This window comes from Mytilus trossulus, chromosome 6, assembly GCF_036588685.1.
Source record: "Mytilus trossulus isolate FHL-02 chromosome 6, PNRI_Mtr1.1.1.hap1, whole genome shotgun sequence".
NCBI lineage: Eukaryota > Metazoa > Mollusca > Bivalvia > Mytilida > Mytilidae > Mytilus > Mytilus trossulus.
In genome coordinates, this window is record NC_086378.1 from 2,893,532 (window position 1) to 2,918,872 (window position 25,341).

The 25,341-nt window shown below is 33.8% G+C and overlaps 1 protein-coding gene across 1 annotated transcript in view; it reads right to left on the reverse strand.

Moving 5' to 3' along the window:
- Window positions 1–1,292: 1,292 nt before the first annotated feature.
- Window positions 1,293–25,341, reverse strand: part of LOC134722269 (beta-hexosaminidase subunit beta-like) — a 33,393-nt gene continuing 9,344 nt past the window's right edge. Inside the window, exons 5-15 of the mRNA XM_063585878.1 lie at window positions 24,917–25,018; window positions 22,703–22,808; window positions 20,362–20,569; window positions 15,352–15,456; window positions 14,472–14,562; window positions 12,701–12,872; window positions 9,599–9,622; window positions 5,063–5,153; window positions 4,194–4,298; window positions 2,249–2,408; window positions 1,293–1,412 (exon numbers count right to left, since the gene is read on the reverse strand). Of these exons, the coding sequence (XP_063441948.1) occupies window positions 1,293–1,412; window positions 2,249–2,408; window positions 4,194–4,298; window positions 5,063–5,153; window positions 9,599–9,622; window positions 12,701–12,872; window positions 14,472–14,562; window positions 15,352–15,456; window positions 20,362–20,569; window positions 22,703–22,808; window positions 24,917–25,018 (1,284 nt within the window). The remainder of the gene's footprint in view (window positions 1,413–2,248; window positions 2,409–4,193; window positions 4,299–5,062; window positions 5,154–9,598; window positions 9,623–12,700; window positions 12,873–14,471; window positions 14,563–15,351; window positions 15,457–20,361; window positions 20,570–22,702; window positions 22,809–24,916; window positions 25,019–25,341) is intronic.

A 25,341-nucleotide genomic window follows, 5' to 3' on the forward strand; every position in this document is an offset into this window, starting at 1 on the left:
AGCTGACATCATCTCATTTTACGTAAAGTTTTGTTTTCAACCGACCCTCATTATCAATTTCTAGATGCAAGTCAACATATCAGATCGACGTAACTGTATATGTTGTATCCTTCATCTCTAGTTCGATGGGATAGCACGTATTCACTAAATGTTGCATTATTTAGTGAAAAAAACATCATTTATAATGTAGACAACAGGTGTTTAACGATGTTCAGTTCACATCAATAAATAATGATAAAAAAAATTTCAAATGTAGATAGCAAACAAACATTTGTTTCATCCCATCATTTTTCTTTAAATGTCACGAACCAAGTCTGAAAGATGGCAGTTGTTATCAAATAGTCCGTTTCTATTTATTTTGGCGTTTTCCTCTTATAGTTTTAATTTGTAATCCAGATTTTGCTATTTAGGGTCTTCAATTCTCTTCAATTTTGTAAATTATTTGGCTATCATTAGTTTTATGATTCGAGCTTCACACATGCGTCTTTTGTAGACGAAATGCCGCGTGCGTCGAACGAATTTGCTTTGTGGATACAAAAGTTACATAATTTTTCAAAGAAGGGCGTTATTTCATAAAAGTGAGGAAATATATTGCCTAGCGTACGGATGCAATTCTTGTAACGAATTTAATCTTAAATGAGATACAATGGTCTAGTGTTACTTCTTCGTTTACTTTTAGCTAAGGCGTGTTACAGACATTTGATGAACATACATTATATATACTTCTTTTGTTATTGTAATTCTAATAATGTTAGTTCGTTTGGGATTCTAATACTCTAAGCTTGTACCTTTCATGTCTCTTTGTTTTGTTCACACATCTTTGTCACTATAATGGAATTTGATGCGACTGTCATACAACGGAGAGGTTAAGCTAGTATCAAAACCAGGTTTAATCCATAATTTAAGAAAATGCCTGTACCAAGCCAGGAAAATGAAAGTTGTTATCCATTCGTTTGATGTTTTTGAGCTTTTGATTTTACCATTTTATAAGGGACTTTCCTTTTTAAATTTCCTCGAAATAAAAACATATCATATGCTAAGTTTCAAAACAGGGAGCAGTTTAAAAGTATCTTGATCAAATACTATAAAATTGGAGAGGAACAAAATATCTTATAATAAATCAATTGTTGACTTTTGATTTCAATTGATATAAAGATTTATCAACGCATCATGTCTATGGCATCAATACATCATTGTAACAATTTCATCAAAAGTCAATTATCAATTTATTGTTAAAAGTTGGTTGGCCATAGAAATAAGATAAAGTATAAAAATATTTATATAAAAATAAGTTATTTAAATGTCCAGCAGATTACAAAAACTCTTGATTTAAATTTTAAACAAGTTAAAAGTAAAATAAATAAGGCACCACTTATACTAAATACTAGTCCTATTAGAAATGGCTCTAAATTCTGAAATAAAAAAGAAAAGGTAATAGATTAATTAACAGTAGTTTAATCAGTTATATCATACAATAAGAATTATGTGTATATATATGTAAAGTTGTATTTATTTGTCATTATCTGTATATTTCAGATCTGTCGTTGCCTTCTATTCTATGTTATATTTATTAAAATATATGAACGTTCTGCATTCAATTTATTTGAGCCTTATTCCACCTGATCACATGTAATTGAAGAAGAAAAAAATCTAGAGGCCCTAAAGAGCATGAATAGAACTCACGAAAAAAAAATAGGGATTCACCATTTTGAATTTTCCCCCGAGTTAAGTATTTTTTGTGATTTTACTTTTTAATCATGTAATGCTGATAATTTGGTCTGTTTATTTTCTCTATCCCTCTATCGTCTTTAGTTGTTGCTCAAAACACAAAAGAGGGTAAAAATTCCCCATGTAAGGGAAGTCATTCTTATAATAAAATAAACGATTCAATTTTTTTCTGCGCTACATACGCATTTCGACCATCAATGTCTCGTCAGTAATGCTCGATTGCCAAACAAAAATGACAGTCTACCTAATTATTGGAATCTTTCTAAGTTAATTAAACGGGTAGTCAAGGTCTATGATAAACTCCTCTCAGCATCATTTTTACTGATTCGTACTCGGTTGTAAACTATATGCATACGTCTTAGAAACACATGATACCGTACCTCATTTTGTGATTTTTACTAATAACACACTGAGTTTTCGTCCTGAAGTTTTGCTTTGCGTTATTTCTGGATGGTTATATTGTACTTTAACATGTAATTATGTGTCTTTTTAAAAGTAGATGTAATGAATATTTACTTACATTAATTTTCTTAAAAACAAGACTAGTACGATATTGGAGATTCATTTCCTCCATTTTGTCTGCACTTCGTTTTTTAATATTCTTATTCTTAAAATCGTTTCTATGTTTAGGTAACAGACAATAGTCTGGTCCATTTATATGGCCAACTTGTAGTCCCCGTCTGAAAAAAAAATGTAAAAAAGGTATGGTATGAATATGACAATGAAAGGTACAGCAGTAATACCCAATTCAAAGGAAAATTCAAAACGCCAAGTCCATACGAAATTGCAAAATAAAAAGTTAAAACACATCCAGCGAATGCGAAACAAGTGTCATAATCCTGTCTTGGACCATACACGCAATCCTCATATATGGATTAAACCTTATTTGATATATAGCTTGTTTGGTAACATGAATGAATGACATGCGCACATAGAAACTTTATTTCACAGATAATAAGAGAGGGGCGGAAAATACCAGAAACAGTCAAAGTCATCGATCGAAAATAAACTGAAAACATCCTGGCTAAAAAATAAAAAGACAACAAAAGAACATAGAAAACTAGATAAAGCAACACGAACCCCAACGAAAATTGGGGGTGATCTCAGGTGCTCCGGAAGAGTAAGCAGATCCTGATCCACATGTGGCGCCTGTAGTGTTGACCATGTTATTTAATGTTATGTAAGTCACATTCATGAAATTCATGAAAAGGAAAGGCGATTGTAGTTAAATCGTAAGTTACATATCCGATATCAACTATGAAACGGTATTTCCATAACGGTGAAACAACTCGTAATTGCGTCCGTAAAATTTACGAAAGAATGATTTCAACTTTGAAATAGCTTCCTTGTGAGCAGAAACCCTATATCACGTCTTATTTTACATTAGCACTTCATTTGAAGTTGAATCTGTTAGAAGTCAACATATACAAACGTATTTTGGATTCACATTTCAGGCGAACTAACTACCAAGTAGCTACACAAACTGGTTAAACATACATGGCAAACGTAGACAAGGACTTTAAAAAAAAAAATACAGTATAAGGTATAAATGTTTCTCAAAACATTTATTGTTTATGGAAATTATTCGAAATGCTGCCTCTTTTAAGTGTAGTTGTGTTTGGTCGTTATTTCATAATCGTAGCAGACTTTACTTGGAGTTCAGTATTTGTTTTAGACATCGTTTCATATGTATTTTCTTAAGTCGAGGGTCTCGTCATGAACATTATTTTGTGATTCCTTAATTTGTTTGTAATTTGGGGAACATTATGATATATCATTTCCATATAATTCATTAACAGACTCAGCATTTGGCATATTGTATTTTTATGACTATTCGTTTTATATCAAGGTGTGTATTGGTCTCCTTGGGATGCTGTCTCATAAACGTATAAACCTTATCCCTATACCATAGTATAATGATGATAACGGAGTGAAACAGCTATTATTTGCATTACATCATTGTGAATGGAAGTGACCCTTTATAGCTTGCTGTTCAATGAAGACCTTGCTTTGACCTATATCGGTTTACTTTTACCAATTGTGACCTGGATGGAGAGTTTTCTCATTGACATTCTCATATAGATATATGAAGATGTGGTGTGTGAGTGCCAAGGAGACAACTCTCAATCCAAATAACAACTTTAAAAAAGTAAATCATTATAGGTCAATGAACGGCCTTCAACACGGAACCTTGGCTCACACCGAACAACAAGCTATACAGGGCCCCCAAATTACTAGTGTAAAACCATTCAAACGGAAAAACCAACGGTCCAATCTATATATAAAAACGAGAAAGGAGAAACACGTATAAATTACATAAACAAACGACAACTACTGTACATCAGATTACTGACTAAGGACAGGTGCAAACATTTGTAGCGGGATTAAACCTTTTCATGGTACCAAACCTTCTCCCTTTTTCTGAAACTATAGCATAACATCACAATATAAAATATTTGGTTTACCTCAGCATTCTACACCGATGCTCCTGTAGACGTCTACCAGCTGATTGTATACTTACAACTGAGGAACTACTCCATAATCGTTCTGCAGCAGCAGATGCTCTTGGCCTGCCAATTCAACAAAGATGCAAATTTTAAAGTTTACATGAATACAAATGTACTAGCATATATTTATAATAGGTTGATGCTTCCGCTGGTGGTCCCCGATGGTATAGCATACCCTTCAGTCATTGCATTGTATTACACTGATGTTGTTCTCCTTTATATTTAATGCGTTTCCCTCAGTTTCAGTTTGTTACCCCGATATTGTTTTTTGGACATAGATTTACGAGTTTTGAACAGCGGTATACTACAGTTGCCTATATTTTATACCAAAGAAACGTTAACGAAATGTGATACATGTGTAACTTTTAAGATTATTATGCCCTTAACTGGTTTCCTTTTCTAAGCACTTTTTTTATTGCTCTGAAATGTTGATTTTTCGCACAGTTCACCCAGCATAATAAAAGGATTTGTCAAAATAACAAATGTATATAAAAACTGAAGATAACATAGAAGCAATCACAACAAAAAAATCAGAAGAAAACAGGCATTACGATGATAAAAGATACAGGACATGGAAAAATAGAAAAATTAAAATTGTCAGCATATGCATGTTGCCTAATTTTATCGTGCCTTGTAAAGGATTATGCATACACCTTCCGCCTATTCTTACATACATTCATTTTAATAGGATGTATTATAATGCCGAGAAAAACTACTGTGAAGCAAATACAGAGAGAGAAACGGTGAACGAAACAGAGATTACCAGACCCTAAAATAAACCGTTGAAAAGGAAACATACCACAAACCTAAACATATCTCAGACTTACCACATTACTGACATAAGAGACTCGCTGGTTATATATTCACTCCACAAACAAACTTCTCCACCTAGTATCTTGTCTTCTCTTCTTTTGAGATCTGTTTTAAAAAAAATGATATGGCTGAACTTGGATTTATATAATGGCTTTCATTCACCTCTGGTGGATAGTTTCTCATTGGCAATCATACCACATCTTCTTTTTTATGTAATACATCTCGTAATTGTTATAAAAGGTGATTTAATATTCGATTTGTAATATTAGTGAAGAAAATCATAAAGTCATATATATCTTTCAATTTTCCAAATCACAGAATAAACACATACAATTAATGTCATTAAATAGAACTATCTACATACATCATTTTTGCACAGAGTACATGTACACCTTTTTAAAATCAAATCAACAAAAGAGACGAATTGTTTTGTCATCTTTTCTTCATTTTGTAAGAGAACTATAAAGGTTACAGACAGATATTTCGATGTTGAAGTTTCTTTCTAACATCACACATCATTTATGGCTTAGAAGTTGAAAATTTATTAATTCATAATATGGTTCTTTTTATGTAAAACATTTACAATTATGTTTGGTTTGGGATTAAAACAACATATTTTATATAAAACAATCATTTAAAACAAATCCAACATGTGAAAGAAATTAAACGATACATCAAATGACTATAATACGAAATGAATAATGGACTGTTCGTTGCTTTACGTAAGTGGAAAATATTTTAGCACATTCAGGATCTAAAGTGTGGCAAGCATAATAAATCATCATACATACCAGGATTGCGGTTAAATATTTGTGCCAGACGCGTGTTTCGTCTACAAAATACTCATCAGTGACGCTCTAATAAAACAAGAATGTGTCCATAGTACACGGATGCTCGCACTATAATTTTGTATGTGCAGTTGACCATGGAGTTAGGGTCAAAACTTTTATTTGGTATTAAAATTAGAAAGATTATATCAAAGGATACATGTGTACTTATTTTCAAGTTGATTGGACTTTAACTTAATTAAAAACTACATCGACCAACAACATTAGCCTGGAGCGGGACAGACGGACGGACAGACGAGCGAAAAAACAGACCAGAAAACAATATTTCCCTCTACTATCGTAGGTTCGGCAATAAAAGTTAAAAAGGTCAAACAAAGTATAGTGGAGCGGCGAATGTTAAAAAAGTCGCTTAGTTAACGAGTTTAAATTACCTAAATACCTCATGGGATTTTAATGGCTTGAAATGTCTATCGATTATTCAACTTCTGAAAAATGTTTGTCGTCAAAATCAAATGTGGTACAAATGACGTTAAAAATAGCCTTAACTGACGTTACCCAACTTGCATCGTATACCCCACTGCTGATTCGGTACTCATATTTCATTTCAAACTCGTCCTAAAAAATAATTTGTGAACGAAATTGGTAAATATAGTTATTCTTGAACGTCATACAATTTAAAAGAGCATTTTCAAATAGTTCTATATGGAAATCACAATGCATCTGAAAATGGTTGAAAATAACACTGAAAAATCAGCGTTTTTCACCTATCATTATTTGCACGTGCAGTATAGGTGTGTTTTAAAGGCACACAAATAAAGCCGCCGTATAATACTACAATCGACTCGATTTACTTTTAGCAGTTAATTTCTTAATATAAATATTTGGCTAAATATCTGCTTTTTATCGAGATTTCAAGTCCGAATATTTGTCACAAATTTACCGACATTGGTGTGGTTTCTATTTATAGTCCAACATTTAGCAATTTTTCAAAGGTTGATTGTAGTCGTTTTCAAGCATATTTCTTTTTCATTTTGTAATTTCCGAAGCTTTGTGATTAATTTTTATTGTTTGGTATTGTTGTTTATAAGTTTTAATTGAATTCAACGGGAAAGTGAATATCATTGTAGGGTTGGTTTGGTTTTCAGGTGTGTTTGATTTTTTTTTTTTTTATCAAATGGACAATTTATCAGTCTCATTAAAACTAGTCCCGCCGGATGCCAAAAAAGGAGAGTGGAAGTTGGTGTTGACAATTGCATTATCTGTAGTTCTGTTGATGATGAAAATTTAATTTAATGACATCAACGGAATGCTTCGTCTGTTCCAGTGCTTCCTGATTTTGAAAAGTTAAAAACAGTTTTTATCAGAGATAAAATAGCAATTGTTCAAACATTTCATGTGAAAAAAAATCAACTTTCGGTGACCTGGCCAATGACTATGTTACCAGGGCTCTATTCAATTACAATCAAAGTGAAACTGTGATTGAGGTTTTTGACAGGTACGACGTATTACTATCAGTCAAATCTAGTGAAAGAGAACGAAGGTCATCAAAAACAGGATATTCAGGACTTTAACAGGTCATTGACAGTCGATTTGTGCCAGACTGGAAACGATTTTTGACTGTCTCTCAAAACAAAAAATCCTTTTTGCATTTCCTTGGTGAATATTTTACATCAAATGTAAATACTAAATTTGACCTGCTGTTTCCAAACGCTTTGTACATGGCTGGTTGTTTTACTGATCCGGAAATTGCACAAAAACTGAAACACAGTACTTAGTGTTATAAGTTGTCCGACATTGCGGTGTAACCATGAAGAAGCAGATACCAGAATGATTTTTCATGCTTTTCACGCGGATGAAATGTTTGTTGGGAAGACGTCAAGGGTAGAATTGTTATAAAATCAGATGATACTGATGTTCTTGTTCTGGCTGTACATTTCTCCCCAATGCTTAAAAATTCAAAATAATTATGGGTTCAAACTGGTTCAGTAGGTAGCTTGAAGGATAATAGACGTTCTATACCAGTATTGACCCAGTTGTCACGGGTATTCTGCCGGTCGTTCATGCTCTGAGTGGGTGTGATTCCACTTCAAGTTTTTTTGGAATCGGTAAAAATTCGGTATTCGACCTCCTGATAACAAAACCAAGCCGTTTCAGTAATCTTGAAGCCTTAACACACGATGATGTTGATAGTGCGGTAGTTGCTGCTAGGGAGTTTATTGCTGCTTTATGCGACTCAAAGTACAAATTTAAGAAATATCACAACGATTTTAATTTGCTGATACATCAGTTGGCTATCAATAAAGATAAAAGTCTTATAAAGCTTCCGCCATGTGAATCCGTATCTAAGCAACACGTACTGTGTGCAATGTGGCAAAGCAAAGTTTGGGTGTCGGCAAATTTGGCCAACCCGAATACTGGCTCCCCATGACCTTTTGGTTGGAAAACTGCACAAACTGACAAGTTAGAGCCAGTTTTCATTGAGGGACAAATGGCATCAGACTTTCTACAAGATCTAATTTGTTCGTGTAAGGGGAAAAAAACATGCCAGGAAGCATGTGTTTGCAAGGAGCAGGGTCTTTCCTGCACTGATTTATGTTTTCGTCAAAATGTAGGAAATTATAACAATGTCCAGTCAGTATCCGCTGACATAGCTGATGACACAGATGAAATATCATGAAAATAGTTCTTGTTACAATATTTAATAGCTTTATTTTGGTTTGCTATGTTTTTTTCCACGTTTCATTTTTTATGAAATTAAGCTCATCATAGATACTATTACCAAAACGTTCATGTCTTAATGTTTGAATAATTTCTACAAAATGCTTGCTCTCATTGTGTAGTTTACCACTCCAATAACTATATTATATCAAAAGGTATCTTGTATTGAGAAAGTTCATTTAAGGAAAACTCAGTGACATGTCTTATCCTTTAAAACTGAAAGGAAATTTAGCACGGCTGCAAATTTTTATTGTTTGATTTATAAACTATGCATCGGATACTCTTTTAAAAACTTTTATCATAAAGCGTTCAAGAAATGCTATTTGTCGAGGGGAAATATCAATGTTATTATGCTACTGGTTTTTATTAGGCTTTGAAATTAGTATACCTCGGACTACCTTCAAAAAAGTTGAATATAACGTTGTTTTGACGTCAAGTCCAAATAAAAAAAAAAAAATTGTATGAACTAACACATTGATACATATTAATACTCATTTAATTTATTGAATAGATTATTAATTTTGAAAAGTATCAATGGTATTGTTTCTCGAGATGAAAATATGAATATTTTAAGTGATGACCTTTGACCTTGATTATCGACATAATGGTACCAGCTTTCATATTGACGACACATATTTTCCAAAAGTACACGATTTCAGCTTTCCAATGAGCTATTCAAAATCCATGAGGTATTTAGGTAATTTAAATTTCTGAAATTGTCCTCTCCGCCGCTCCGCTAGTACGAAGCATATTATCCGTAACAATTAAAAATTGTTAGTGTAATACTAAAATAATCTGAACCCTGGCATAGAGGCTCTTATCAATAAACAAAAACCCATAAGCTGTGGGTTAAGCACATGAAAATTGGCACTTTTATACTGATCCTGGTAAATGATGTAATAATTAGTCATGATGTGGGTTAAAGCGACTAAAATAAGCATACGTTAAAGGAAAAAATATTACATTGTGGAAATTAAATGCATAACTTACAAAGCATGATAGGAACAAAACGAAAATTCACCAAGACAAACATTTAATATTTACCATTTATAAGTGAGGGTTGGTACTCTATAACATAAATTAATATAATAAGAATGAAGATTACAAAATAAGATAAAAAATCTGTCATCTAATTCAAAATACTGTAATATATATCTATACTTGTATTTATATCCAACAATCAATCAATCAATTTTCTTGAACAGATTGAATAAAACAACTCATTTGGATATTATAATATACGTTACACATCTTTTTACAAACTTCCAATACAATTAAAGTTCCATATAACAATTCACGGTTGTGGTTGTTATGTACTGACCTAGTCTAGCACGGGAGGTTTTTGTAATATATATTTGAGACATTTACTCTTTTTCATGACATTCGAGCTTTATAAATATTTACATAACACAATTAAAAACTAAATTCATATGCTTTATTCTATTTTTATAAAGGAGAAAGTTCAGTAAGACCCCTTTTTGTCCCCTAAATATAGCAGTTTTAGAAAATTGTGAAAATGTAATCTTTAAGCTATATTTTGGAAAGTAAAATGCTTCTGCTACATAAATATGAGCTGTTTTTGACAATGCAATGCACAAATATCTCGTTCTAGCATCATTAAGTCATGCTAAATTACTGAAATTTTCCAAATTTTAGTATTTTGGTTAACTTTTAGACGGTTTCCGTCTAAAATTACTGTGGCCGTATTCGTGTTCATTCATAATATTGAAATGTAAGTTGTATTTGATGATAATACAAAATATATATAAAGGTTGAGGATGAACACGGATGCGGCCACTTTCATTTTTGACAAAAACCATCTGAAAAGTGACGTTTTTTTTTGCATATTTGATAGACTTTTCATATTTAAGCTTGAATCAGAGAGTTAATAATGACTAAATCAGTTAAAATATTTCACATAAACTAATCGAATCAATTAAAATAGACAATTAAATGTTTAAAAAGTGTCTAAAACCGTTCGCTAGATGAACCTGAAATTTGAGGCCAAAATCGGCCCTTACCGGACCTTCTCCTTTAACTGTGACGTTGAAGCATTGTATGATGCACGTTTTAAAATTATATTGTGATGTACTGTGCATATAAGTTGTCCGCTGTTATCCTGGGGTTTATTTGTTGTAATGTCCCCTTATACCATTCATTTATATATTTCTGTCCTTAGTGTTCATTCGTTTATTTGTACTGTATTCCTGTCACGTAATGTTGTCATTCAAGCGGGTCCATTGGCTGCCTAAGAGGGAGCCCGCTGCAGTGATGCTTCGGTGATGTCCAAATTTCCCCCAAAAATGACTCTGTTAGCAGTTGGTTTGAATGATATGATGAAACAATGTTCAACGAACCATTTTTTTTAAATATGCTGGACCAAGTCAGGAATATGGCAGTTATTTTCAAATAGTCCGTTTCTAAGTATGTTGGTGTTTGTTTTTAAAGCAGTCGAGTTTATCTATTGTTCTTTTTTCTTTCCTCTTATAGTTCATGACCCGGATTTGTTTTCGCTTAATCTAGTTTTGTGACTATTTCGTCGATTTTTGAAAAATGCCCTACGCCATACATTTTTCAGTTTATTTTCGTGTTATGAATTTAGATGTCCCTTTGGTATCTTTCACTTCTCTTTTTTTTTATATAAAATATTAAAATCATTCAAAATTCTTATATTCCCCATTGTTATAAAGCTTCGGATAGGTTTTGCAAATCGATTTATGACTTTAGAACAGCAGTATACTACTACTAGTATTTCCTTTACTTGGATATTTTTTGTTTTCAGTTCTTTCCAACAACATAATTGATTTAGCACTTTCCCGAGACTTTATTTGAAAGCGGTGATAAATATAGCAAGTTCGGCGCAGTAAACTAAAGCTTGGTATATAATGAGTTTTTCAAATCCTGTCTTAAATTCAAATGTGTGGTATAACCGTTTTTGTGAGAGAGAGAAAAAGGACATAGTGATCATTAAGAAGGAAATTTTGACAGTACAGAGATTAATGTAACAGAAAGTACTGAAAACTGTATCAATATAATATTCCTGAATAAGAAGGATATTTTACCTCAGGTTAGGCGAGACACTTATGTCAGTATTAAACTAGTTTTTACTTTAATAATGAAAAAAATTATAAAAAAGGTTAATCCAATTTTAACATCATCTACTGGATATTAAATCAATGAAATTCTAAAACACATCAAACAAGACGTGAAAGATAAATATATATATCGACACATATGTATCTAATACTAGACATTCATCTCATTCAAATACCGATAAAAGAAATAATTTAAAAATTATAAAAGATTATATAAAGCTAAGATTTAAGGTAACATATGGTCATACAAAACGTGGGCAATAACATTTATTCTGAATTGCTGGATCTATTTTAAGTCGATTTGAAGTATATTTTTGATATGTTTTATATATAAAGTAATCTTCTTACATTTAAACCTTTTTGATATATGTTGACTTGAATAGAATTTCTGTGAAGAATATATAAATCGAGAGTGGTATGTTATTCTCAATTCTCGTATTTACTATATCTAGATGTTGTTTTTTTTAATTTAAACATATCTATTTATAGTGGATTGGGAAACAAGTTTTTGCAACTTATATGTCTAGATGTTTATATCTTGACTGTCCCTCTGGTATCTTTCGTCCCTCTTTTACTAGTAGAAGTGGTAGTTCTCTTATATTTGATACGTTTCCCTCAGTTTTAGTTTATAACACGAATTTGTTTTTTTCTCTATCGATTTATGAATTTTGAACAGCGGAATGTTACTGTTGCCTTTATTTACTATGTTTAGAGCTAATTTCCTAATGCTTGTAGATCAAAACATTGGTTAGCTTGTTTGTTGTACCATTGTTATTGCGATCAAATTTCTATGATATATATATATAGGTTTAACTATATACATTGTTTACAGATGTTATCGATCTAAATTACAAAGCTTAAGTTAACATTTGTACAAACAAAACAAGCAATCCAGCTTAAGTTTTACTATATAAAAAAGAAGATGTGTTATGATTGCCAATGAGACAACTATCCACAAAAGACCAAAATGACACAAACATTAACAATTATAGGTCACCGTACGGTATACACACTTTAGAGAATTAGCTCTAAACATTTATTTATATCTTACTTATATTATGATGCGTTGGGTCACAGAGATAATAATCTGTCCAATGGATGCCGTATTTTGAGTGATCTAAATACCAACAAGATGAAAACAGAACACGATATCCTTGATCTAGGGCTTTGAGAATTTCCCTGCCTCCTCCTAACCAGATTTGAATTATTGCATCTTTCGCTATCTGTAAAATTAAAATCAGTGTAATAATTATAAAGCAGCAATCTAACCGATGATATTGAAACATGTAAATGGTTAGACAAAATACATCTTCTCCATGTTTGTAATCCTCTTTCCAACAATAAAAAGTAATCCTTTATCGCCTCAATAAATAAATTAAATAGGGCTGAAGATTTTTAGTACTACTACTAATAGACTTTTACTTCTTTTGTTATAGTTTTCGAAAAACTTTAAAGACGAGTACCTCAATAATATTATCTTTATTTATGTTGTTGTTGTCGTATATTTAGCGAGGTTAACTTTCGTTGAAACATTATGATTTTGTTCTGATGCTGAATGCTTGCCAAAAACAGTGGTCCTCTTAATTTAAGAAACTTCTTTTTCTCTTTATGAATACCATTGGATGTTAGTATATGTTAATAAAACATAAACCAAAAGACACAACAGATAATGGCAATGCGTCAATAGGATATCAAACAAAAGACACAACAGATAACGGCAATGCGTCAATAGGATATCAACCAAAAGACACAACTGATAATGGCAATGCGTCAATAGGACATCAACAAAAAGACACGACAGATAATGGCAATGCGTCAATAGGACATCAAACAAAAGAAACAACAGATAATGGCAATGCGTCAATAAGACATCAACCAAAAGACACAACAGAAAAAGGCAATGCGTCAATAGGATATCAACCAAAAGACACAACAGATAATGGCAATGCGTCAATAGGATATCAAACAAAAGGAACAACAGATAATGGCAATGCGTCAATAGGACATCAAACAAAAGAAACAACAGATAATGGCAATGCGTCAATAGGACATCAACCAAACGACACAACAGATAATGGCAATGCGTCAATAGGACATCAACCAAAAGACACAACAGATAATGGCAATGCGTCAATAGGACATCAAACAAAAGACACAACAGATAATGGCAATGCGTCAATAGGATATCAACTAAAAGACAAAACAGATAATGGCAAAGCGTCAATAGGATATCAACCAAAAGACACAACAGATAATGTCAATGTGTCAATAGGACATCAACCAAAAGACACAACAGATAATGGAAATGCGTCGATAGGACATCAAACAAAAGAAACAACAGATAATGGCAATGCGTCAATAGGACATCAAACAAAAGAAACAACAGATAATGGCAATGCGTCAATAGGATATCAACCAAAAGACACAACAGAAAAAGGCAATGCGTCAATAGGACATCAACCGGAAGACACAACAGAAAAAGGGAATGCGTTACTAAGAAATCAACCAAAAGAAAAAACAGCCGAAATTAGAATCATTTAAATTATGTAATGGCATGATAAAAGTATTTACTGTAAGCTTTAATATTCAGATGTATTAAAACTTGAGTATTCGATGATCTGTATCACCGAAAGAGATCTAAAATGTTTGTAATTTATCATAACTCATTTAGTAAATAGCATGTTGAAATAATATATCATAACTCATTAAGTAAATAGCATGTTTAAATAATATATCATAACTCATTAAGTAAATAGCATGTTTAAATAATTTATCATAACTCATTAAGTAAATGGCATGTTTAAATAATTTATCATACCTACATTTAAGTTGTTTTTCGAAGCTTCTTCCCAAAGAATATACTGACCAGCTTCATTCCTTGACTGTCTTATGTCCTTCAAAATATTTATAAATCTGAAAAAAAAATATTTATACAGAAAAATATCATACCGTTATATTGAACTAAGGAATTAATAAAACTAAACAAATAGACGTTCACCCATTACTGCTGTAGCAAATATAACTGAAATTATATGGCAAAACATTTAGGATTTTTGGTCCTCAATGCTCTTCAACTTCGTACTTTATTTGGCCTTTTGACATTTTTGATTCGAGCGTCACTGATGAGTCTTTAATAGACGAAACGCGCGTCTGGCGTTTATAAATATAAAAATAAAATCCTGGTATCTATGATGAATTTGTATACGGGGGCTTTCAAATAAAGAAGATATATAAACCAGTAATAGTTTGATTTTGGCAGCTTGAATTAACATATATGCATACATAAATAAGTATATTATACACACAAAATATGAGTTCAATACAATACAAAAGATACACATACAAATAATCTTAATGAAGCGGGTCCAAAAGAAATAACAAAATGCGCCAACTTCATGATCACAACTGCACATTCAAATAGAAAACTTCAATTTTGTGAAATGAATTTAGGAATTTTGTTCATCAATGCTCATCAACTTCGTACTTTATTTGGCTTTTTAACTTTTTTGGATTCGAGTGTCACTGACGAGAATTTTGTAGACGAATCGCGCGTCTGGCGTAAATACAAAATTTCAATCCTGGTATCTATGATAAGTTTATTTACATCAGATTATAGCTCTAGTAGAAAAAAAGCTATTGAGACGGTAAACATGCATTTTAAAAAGTGTTCTAAATTAGCTTAACCAAGGTTTAAAATATTACCTGTTTGTGTACCATTCCCAGACAGGTTTCATGACGTCACCATACGATGGCGTTGTAATTCTATTTAACCTGTTTAACAATGCTGAAACTTCTGGATTCGTTACCCTATATGTTAAAAGAAAGACGAACATGTAAAAGATGGAGTAAATGAATATCTTAACATTATAAAACATATGCAAAGTCAAGTAACACATACTAATTCAATACGTGCGCATGGCGAAGAATGTATTTTCTTTTAAATATCTCGTTATTAGACAACTCAGTTGAATTTGAAAGATACCAGAGGATTCAGAGGAACTTGTACCAAATCAGAATATTTAGACCAAGGAACCTGTTCAAATTAAGATTATCTAGACCATGTGTTGTTCCTGTCTTGATTTCTAAACAATGTGTTGTTCCTGACAGAATTTTCAGATTCTATGTGTTGTTCTTTCATGGTTTCTATTTCATGCGTTGTTCCTCCAAAATTGTTGAACTTTGCGTTGTACCTGTCAGTGATTTTATTTTATATGTAGTTCCTCTCAGGGTTTCCGAATGATGTGTTGTCCCTGTCGGAGTTTCTAGACCATATGTCGTCCCTGTTATGGTTTCTAGACCATGTGTTGTCCCTGTCATGGTTTCTAGACCATGTGTTGTCCCTGATATAGTTTCTAGACCATGTGTTGTCCCTGATATAGTTTCTATACCAATTGTTGTTCCTGTAATTTTTCCTAGACCATGTGTTGTTTCTGTCATGGTTTCTAGACCATGTGTTGTTCCTGTCATGGTTTCTAGACCATGTGTTGTTCCTGTCATGGTTTCTAGACCATGTGTTGTTCCTGTCATTGTTTCTAGACCATGTGTTGTCCTTGTCATGGTTTCTAGACCATGTATTGTTCCTGTCATGGTTTATATACCATGGGTTGTCCCTGTCATGGTTTGTAGACCATGTGTTATCCCTGTCATGGATTCTAGACCATGAATGGTTCCTGGCATGGTTTATATACCATGTGTTGTCCCTGTCATGGTTTCTAGACCATGTGTTGACCCTGTCATGGTTTTTAGACCATATGTACAGTTGTTCTAGACCATGTGTTGTCCCTGTCATGGTTTTTAGACCACGTGTTGTCCTTGTCAAAGTTCCTAGACCTTGTGTTGTCCCTGTAAAAGTTTCTAGGCCAAGTGTTGTTCCTGTCATGGTTTCGAGACCATGTGTTGTTTCTGTCATGGTTTTTAGACCATGTGTTGTCCTTGTCAAAGTTTCTAGACCATATGTTGTCCCTGTAAAAGTTTCTAGACCATGGGTTGTCCCTGTCATGGTTTCAAGACTATGTGTTGTTTTTGTCATGGTTTATATACCATGTGTTGTTCCTGTCATAGTGTCTAATCCATGTGTTGTCCCTGTCACGGTTTCTAGACTTTTTGTTGTTCCTGTCATGGTTTCTAGACCATGTGTTGTTCTTGTCATGGTTTCTAGACCATGGGTTGACCCTGTCATGGTTTCTATACCATGTGTTGTTCCTGTCATGGTTTCTAGACATATGTTCTTCCTGTCATAGTTTTTAGACCATGGGTTGACCCTGTCATGGTTTCTATACCATGTGTTGTTCCTGTCATGGTTTCTAGACATATGTTCTTCCTGTCATAGTTTTTAGACCATGTGTTGTTCCTGTCATGGTTTCTAGACCATGTGTTGTCACTGTCGAAGTTTCTAGACCATGTGTTGTCCCTTTCAAATTTTCTAGACTATGTGTTGTTCCTTTCAAAGTTTCTATACCATGTGTTGTTCCTGTCATGGTTTCTAGACCATGTGTTGACCCTGTCATGGTTTCTATACCATGTGTTGTTCCTGTCATGGTTTCTAGACCATGTGTTGTCACTGTCGAAGTTTCTAGACCATGTGTTGTCCCTGTCATGTTTCTAGACCATGTGTCGTCCCCGTCATGTTTCTAGACCATGTGTCGTCCCTGTCATGTTTATAGACCAAGTGTTGTTCCTGCCATTGTTTCTAGACCATGTGTTTGTTCCTGTCATGGTTTTTAGACCATGTGTTGTCCTTGTCAAAGTTTCTAGATCATGTGTTGTCTCTGTCAAAGTTTCTAGACCATGCGTTGTTTTTGTCATGGTTTATATATCATGTGTTGTTCCTGTCAAAGTTTCTAGGCCAAGTGTTGTTCCTGTCATAGTTTCTATACCATGTGTTGTTCCTGTCATAGTGTCTAGACCATGTGTTGTCCCTGTCACGGTTTCTAGACTATTTGTTGTTCCTGTCATGGTTTCTAGACATGTGCTCTTCCTGTCATGGTTTCTAGACATGTGCTCTTCCTGTCATGGTTTCTAGACCATGAATTGTTCCTGTCATAGTGTATAGACCATGTGTTGTCCCTGTCACGGTTTCCAGACCATGTGTTGTTCCTGTCATGGTTTCTAGACATATGTTCTTCCTGTCATAGTTTTTAGAACATGTGTTGTTTCTGTCATGGTTTCTAGACCATGGGTTGTCCATGTCACATTTTCTAGACAATGTGTTGTTCCTTTCAAAGTTTCTATGCCATGTGTTGTTCCTGTCATGGTTTTTGACCATGTGTTGTCCTTGTAAGAGTTTTTAGACCATGTGTTTTCCCTGTTATAGTTTCTATGCCATGTGTTGTTCCTGTCATGGTTTTTGACTATGTGTTGTCCTTGTCAGAGTTTTAAGACCATGTGTTTTCCCTTTTAAAGTTTTAAGACCATGTGTTGTTCCTGTCATGGTTTTTGACCATGTGTTGACCTTGCCAGAGTTTTTGGACTATGTGTTGCCCCTGTCAATGTTTCTAGATCATGGGTTGTACCTGTTATGTTTTCTAGATCATGTGTTGTTTTTGTCATGGTTTATATACAATGTGTTGTTCCTGGCATGGTTTACATACCATGTGTTGTCCCTATCATAGTTTCTATACCATGTGTTGTCCCTGTCATGGTTTCTAGACCATGTATTGTCACTGTCAGGGTTTTTGACCATGTGTTGTCCTTGTCAGAGTTTTTACCCCATGTGTTGTCCCTGTTAAAGTTTTTAGACCATGTGTTGTTCCTGTCATGTTTTTTGACCATGCATTGTCCTTGTCAGAGTTTTTAGACTATGTGTTGCCCCTGTTAAAGTTTTTAGACCATGTGTTATTCCTGTCATGATTTCTAGACCATGTGTTGTCCCTGTCTTGGTTTCTAGACCATGTGTTGTCCCTGTTATAGTTTCTATGCCATATGTTGTTCCTGTCATGGTTTTTGACCATGTGTTGTCCCTGTCATGGTTTTTGACCATGTGATGTCCTTGTCAGAGTTTTTACACCATGTGTTGTCCCTGTTAAAGTTTTTAGACCATGTGTTGTTCCTGTCATGATTTTGACCATGTGTTGTCCTTGTCAGAGTTTTTAGACTATGTGTTGCCCCTGTCAAAGTTTCTAGATCATGGATGGTACCTGTTATGTTTTCTAGATCATGAGTTGTTTTTGTCATGGTTAATATACAATGTGTTGTTCCTGTCATGGTTTCTATACCATGCGTCGTCCCTGTCATGGTTTCTATACCATGCGTTGTCCCTGTCATGGTTTCTAGACCATGTGTTGTCTCTGTCATGGTTTCTAAACTATTTGTTGTCCCTGTCATGGTTTCTAGACCATGTGTTGTTCCTGTCATGGTTAATATACAATGTGTTGTCCCTGTCATGGTTTCTAGACCATGTGTTGACCCTGTCATGGTTTCTATACCATGCGTTGACCCTGTCATGGTTTCTTAACTATTTGTTGTCCCTGTCATGGTTTCTAGACCATGTGTTGTTCCTGTCATGGTTTGTAGACCATGTGTTATCCTGTCATGGATTCTAGACCATGTATTGTCACTGTCAGGGTTTCTAGACCATGTGTTGTCCCTGTCAAAGTTTCTTGACCATGTGTTGTCCATGTCATGATTTCTATACCAATTGTTGTTCCTGTCATGGTTCCTAGGCAATGTGTTGTTCCTGTCATGGTTTCTAGACCATGTGTTGTACCTGTCAAGGTTTCTAGACAATGTGTTGTCCCTGTCATGGTTTCTAGCCCATGTGGTGTTCCTGTCATGGTTTCTAGATCATGTGTTATCCATGTCCATGGTTTCTAGACCATGTGTTATCCCTGTCCATGGTTTCTATACCATATGTTGTCCCTGTCATGGTTTCTAGACCATGTGTCGTCCCTGTCATCGTTTATAGACCATGTGTCGTCCCTGTCATGGTTTCTTGACCATGTGTTGTCCCTGTCAAGGTTTGATAGACCATGTGTCGTCCCTGTCATGATTTCTAGACCATGTGTTGTCCATGTCATGGTTTCTAGACCATGTGTTGTGTCTATCATGGTTTCTAGACTATGTGTTGTTACTGTCATGGTTTCTATACGATGTACAGTATATATGGTAGGAGTGACAACTCACAATTTATAAAAGTAACTATTAAGGTCAAAGTACGGTCTTCAACACGATGCCTTGGCTTACCCCGAATAGCAAGCTATAAGTTAATATTACTGGACTAGTGAAAAACGATTCAAATGGGAAAAACAATGGTCTAATCTATATATATATATATACGACAACTACTGAACAGCACATTCCTGACTTATGATATATATAATCAATTGCAGCGGGTTTAAACGTTTTAATAGTTCCTAAAATTAAATATCAATTGAAATGGCTGTTATTGATAACTTTTTGTAACTTCATAGGGTTGTTAAAGCGTTGACCGTGCGCACATTCTTATAATGAAGCGCTTCCGCGCTTCATACATAATGTACTTCGGTCAACGATTGTACACCCCAATAATGTTACAAAAAGAAGATTTCAATTCTTAAACACATAATAAATAAGGACTAACAATACAGGGATTTTTTTTGTTTGTTATTTGTACCAGCCTATCTCTTCACAGAAAAACAATTATGGGGAAATTTAAAGAAAATTATTTACCATATGGGTAACTCAAATTAATATACGTTAAATAGTATTGAGGGGACCCCCCTCAGTATTACTAACCAACACTCAAGGGGCACTTCATCTCCACCAAGATGTAAAACTTTCTCTGGAAAAACATCCATAACTTCTGTAAAAAGTTTCTTTAGAAAAGCAAACGTAGAATTCCTTGCAGGATTCAGGGGACCGTAATATCCTTGTACTTTTCTAGAGTTAGTGTAACACTGTGTTAAAATGTCTGGATATCCGAATCCCCAGGAATACACGTGACCTAAAAAAAAGCGGATAGGTTAATATACATTATCGGCGAGCTGTTTAAACTGAATTAGAACGAAGAAAGAAGATTGTTTTATATAAAAGGAGATAATACAATAAAGCAAAACTTCTTTTATATATGTTTTTTTTTATAGTTTTGAATGATATTCTCTATATCTTGAAAGTGAGAGCCGGGTTCGAACATGAGTGAAGAAACCCCTACGTACTAGTATTTCAAAATCTGTTTCAATCGAAGTTTTAAGCATTGCCAGCATAACTTTTGAATCTATTTGATTTTAAATGTATTTGAAGCCATTTGAATTCTGAAATAAAAGACAGCTGTTATTAAAATATGATTTACGCATTCAAAATGGTAAATTATATTATTTTATCTAAATTCAAGTATATAAAAAAATGTTTCATTACATTACATTTCTTTGAAGTCAACATGTTCAGACTAACGTTTTAAATAAATTCGATTTATGTTGTAATAAACCTAGTTAAATATCTACATCTACATCTACATAATACTTCTTAACTTCAATATGTTGAAGATTACAAGAAGGCACATGCCAGGGAAACAAATTAAAACTAAACATATTTACAATAATTGCAAGAAAAACATTTTTTTTGTGTATATAGTTAAAAACATGGTTTGATTTAGCAATACATATGTGGTTTTGCACCAGACTTAAAAGCTTCTAAGTCTGGGCTACATGCTACTTGGTATGGTAGGGTATTCCACAACCTTATTGTTCTAGTAAAAAATGAATATAAATGATAGTTTGTGGGAGAGAATGGCTGTATAAATTTATATTCTTTGGATGGTATTAGGTATGTGTTTACTGGGATGGAGACTAATTGGTGTTGAATTTTGTATTGGTGATTTAGCATGGTGATGGATGCAAGATTTCTTCTTTGTTTTAATGTTGGCCATCTTAGATGTTCAAGCATGGCGGTTACACTACTTTGATAGCTGTATTGGTTGAGTGTATACCTGGCAGCTATTCTCTGTAACATTTCAATTTTATGTATTTGTTGTTTCTGCCAGGGGTCCCAGACGACACTACACTATTCAGTTTTTTGGTCTTACGTATGTTTTGTAAGCCAGTTCTTTTATTGACAAATAGAATAATGACTTCTATTTGAATGAACATCTTTATAATAAGTAATTGTCAAGTATAAACAAAGGCAACATAATTATACCGTTGTTCGAAATTCATAAATCGATTGAGAAAAAAAAATCGGGTTACAAACTAAAACTGTGGGAAACGCATCAAAAACAAGAGAAGAACTAAGACACAACAGAAGCACACCATTCACATGTAACAGAAACAGAAATCAAGTAAAATACAATAATGGCCTTTGTTTTCCGTTGTATGTTCAAGATTTTGATTTGCCTTGTGAACTGTTGCAAAAAGTTGAGTAGACCTCAATGAAACTGCAACCAAACAAAACACAAAAATATTAAACATCTTAAGGTCAACAGTGGCGGGTCCAGGGGGGAGGGGGGGGAGGGGGTTGAAACCCCCCTTTTTTTTTACCGATCAATGCATTTGAATGGGAGCATATAGTTGGACACCCTTTACTCTGGGTTGGGAACACCCTCCCCCTTTTAAAATGGTTGGATCCGTCCCTGGGTCAATATTTTCTTTCAATGACTATGCAAGTCTTGTATAGGGGTAGAGGGTTTAGAAATACAAACTGGAGAAGGGAAAAAATACGTTTTCCCCTCCTATCATTGAGAACATTATATTTTCTTAAATTTTTAAATGACTCTTCCTACGATCCCCATTTTGCTCCTTCGTTGATAAAGAACGATACAAATACACACAAATCTTTCCAACTTAACAGGTGAGTCAAATTCACATCCAATTTCCCATGACAGGAGAGTCAAATTCACATAAAACGAACCAGGTGAGTCAAATTCACATAAAACGAACCAGGTGAGTCAAATTCACATAAAACAAACCAGATGAGTCAAATTCACATAAAACGTATCAGGTGAGTCAAATTCACATAAAACGTAACAGGTGAGTCAAATTCACATCCAATTTCCCAGGAGAGTCAAATTCACATAAAACGAACATGGTGAGTCAAATTCTCACCACAGCTATTACCAGAATTATTACATTTATAACAAACTTACCTGGTGTGTCAAATTCTGGTATAACTCTTACACCACGTAGTCGAGCATACTCTACGATGTCTGCAATGTCTTCGTGGTTATATGTGAGTAATGGATGCTGAGCTCCCTGAAACATGGACAAACAGTGTAACGTCTTCCTTTATTCATTATTGCACTAGTACTTTGCCTCTTTATGAAAGGGGCTGTTGTTTGCTCAATGGTCGGGTTGTTGTCGCTTTGACACATTTCCCGTTTCCTTTCTCTATTTTATTTATGATTTAATCACGAGTTTGCTGACCATTATAGAAGAATATCTTAGTCACGATCTTTTCGTCGTAACCACAATCTCGTCCTGTGTTCTCTTTTTTGAAATCACCGAATTAGACTTATCATCGGACTTATTCTACCATAAACAAGATGGCTGTGTCATAAGTTGAGCAGGGTCTACTCACCCATCCGGATCGTATGAGATAAATCTCATTGTCAATCTTATCACATCTTTTTGATTTTATATTGTTTCCTTCCGTCGTCTTTAGTCTTTAGCAATGACAGTAACTATTTTAGATTTTCTTTGACTTTAAAGTTTTGAATGTATCTTTTGATTCCCACTACACTTACGCATTATATAAGACAAATTCCATTCGTGATTAAAACCCAATTAAAAAAGAAATTGAAACTTAAAATTAACAAAATATAGAAGGACTTATATTTCAACCTTCTCAATTGAAAAGTAATTCAGCCTATTCTTAAATATGAATCTCTTTTCCTTATTATGCTTTGATTTAAAGGCTATGTCTGTTGGACTTGTTCTTTAAAAAAAACCTCTAAAACACAACACGATTAAGGGAGAAGGGTTCAAAGCAATAGTTATATCAAGACGAAGTGTCGTTGTCATTTAATCATAACATAGATATATACCTACCTTTCCACTTAGATTTACTCTGGTAATTTTAACATATATATATGCCTACCTTACCATTTAGATCTGGGAATACTTTACTCTGGTTATCCTATCATAGATATATGCTTACCTTACCACTTAGATCTAGGAATACTTTACTCCGGTAATCCTAACATATATATATGCTTACCTTACCACTTTGATCTGGGAATACTTTTCTCTGGTAATCCTACCATAGATATATGCTTACCTTACCACTTAGATCTAGGAATACTTTACTCCGGTAATCCTAACATATATATATGCTTACCTTACCACTTTGATCTTGGAATACTTTACTCTGGTAATCCTACCATAGATATATGCTTACCTTACCACTTAGATCTGGGAGTACTTTACTCTGGTAATCCTAACAAAGATATATGCCTACCTTACCACTTAGATCTGGGAATACTTTACTCTGGTAATCCTAACATAGATATATGCTTACCATACCACTTAGATCTGGGAATACTTTACTCCGGTAATCCTAACATAGATATATATGCCTACCTTACCACTTAGATCTGGGAATACTTTACTCTGGTAATCCTAACATAGATATATGCCTACCTTAACACTTAGATTTGGGAATACTTTACTCTGGTTATCCTAACATAGATATATGCCTACCTTACCACTTAGATCTGGGAATACTTTACTCTGGTAATCCTAACATAGATATATGCCTACCTTACCACTTAGATCTGGGAATACTTTACTTTGGTAATCCTAACATAGATGTATGCTTACCATACCACTTAGATCTGGGAATACTTTACTCCGGTAATCCTAACATAGATATATATGCCTACCTTACCACTTAGATATAGGAATACTTTACTCTGGTAATCCTAACATAGATATATGCCTACCTTAACACTTAGATTTGGGAATACTTTACTCTGGTTATCCTAACATAGATATATGCTTACCTTACCACTTAGATCTGGGAATACTTTACTCTGGTAATCCTAACATAGATTTATACCTACCTTACCACTTAGATCTGGGAATACTTTACTCTGGTAATCCTAACATAGATATATGCCTACCTTACCACTTAGATCTGGGAATACTTTACTCTGGTAATCCTAACATAGATATATGCCTACCTTAACACTTAGATCTGGGAATACTTTACTTTGGTAATCCTAACATAGATTTATACCTACCTTACCACTTAGATCTGGGAGTACTTTACTCTGGTAATCCTAACATAGATATATGCCTACCTTAACACTTAGATCTGGGAATACTTTACTCTGGTAATCCTAACATAGATTTATACCTACCTTACCACTTAGATCTGGGAATATTTTACTCTGGTAAGGAAAGGACTGATCATCAACTAAGTGCCAGTGCAGCACGTTCATTTTGTTCTGGAACATTCCATCCTAAAATAATAGTGTTACAGAAATAGAATAATGTTTAAAAGATTTCCGTCTTCTTTTCAACATGTCAATTTATTTGGAAATAACGTATTAAAGATACCATGGGTACATTGTAAGCATTGAGCTGTCATACCACCAATTACTCCCTCAAATTTAGGCCTACTCGGACAAAAAATAGTGCATTTGATGTCATTGTTTTCTTAAACTAACTAACAAATTGGCAAAAATTAAACTTTTGGTGAAAGAGAAATATATTAAGACCATTTGAGCTAATATTTACATGTTTATGAGTTTGCATTCAAAATTGAGGATTAATACACTCCATA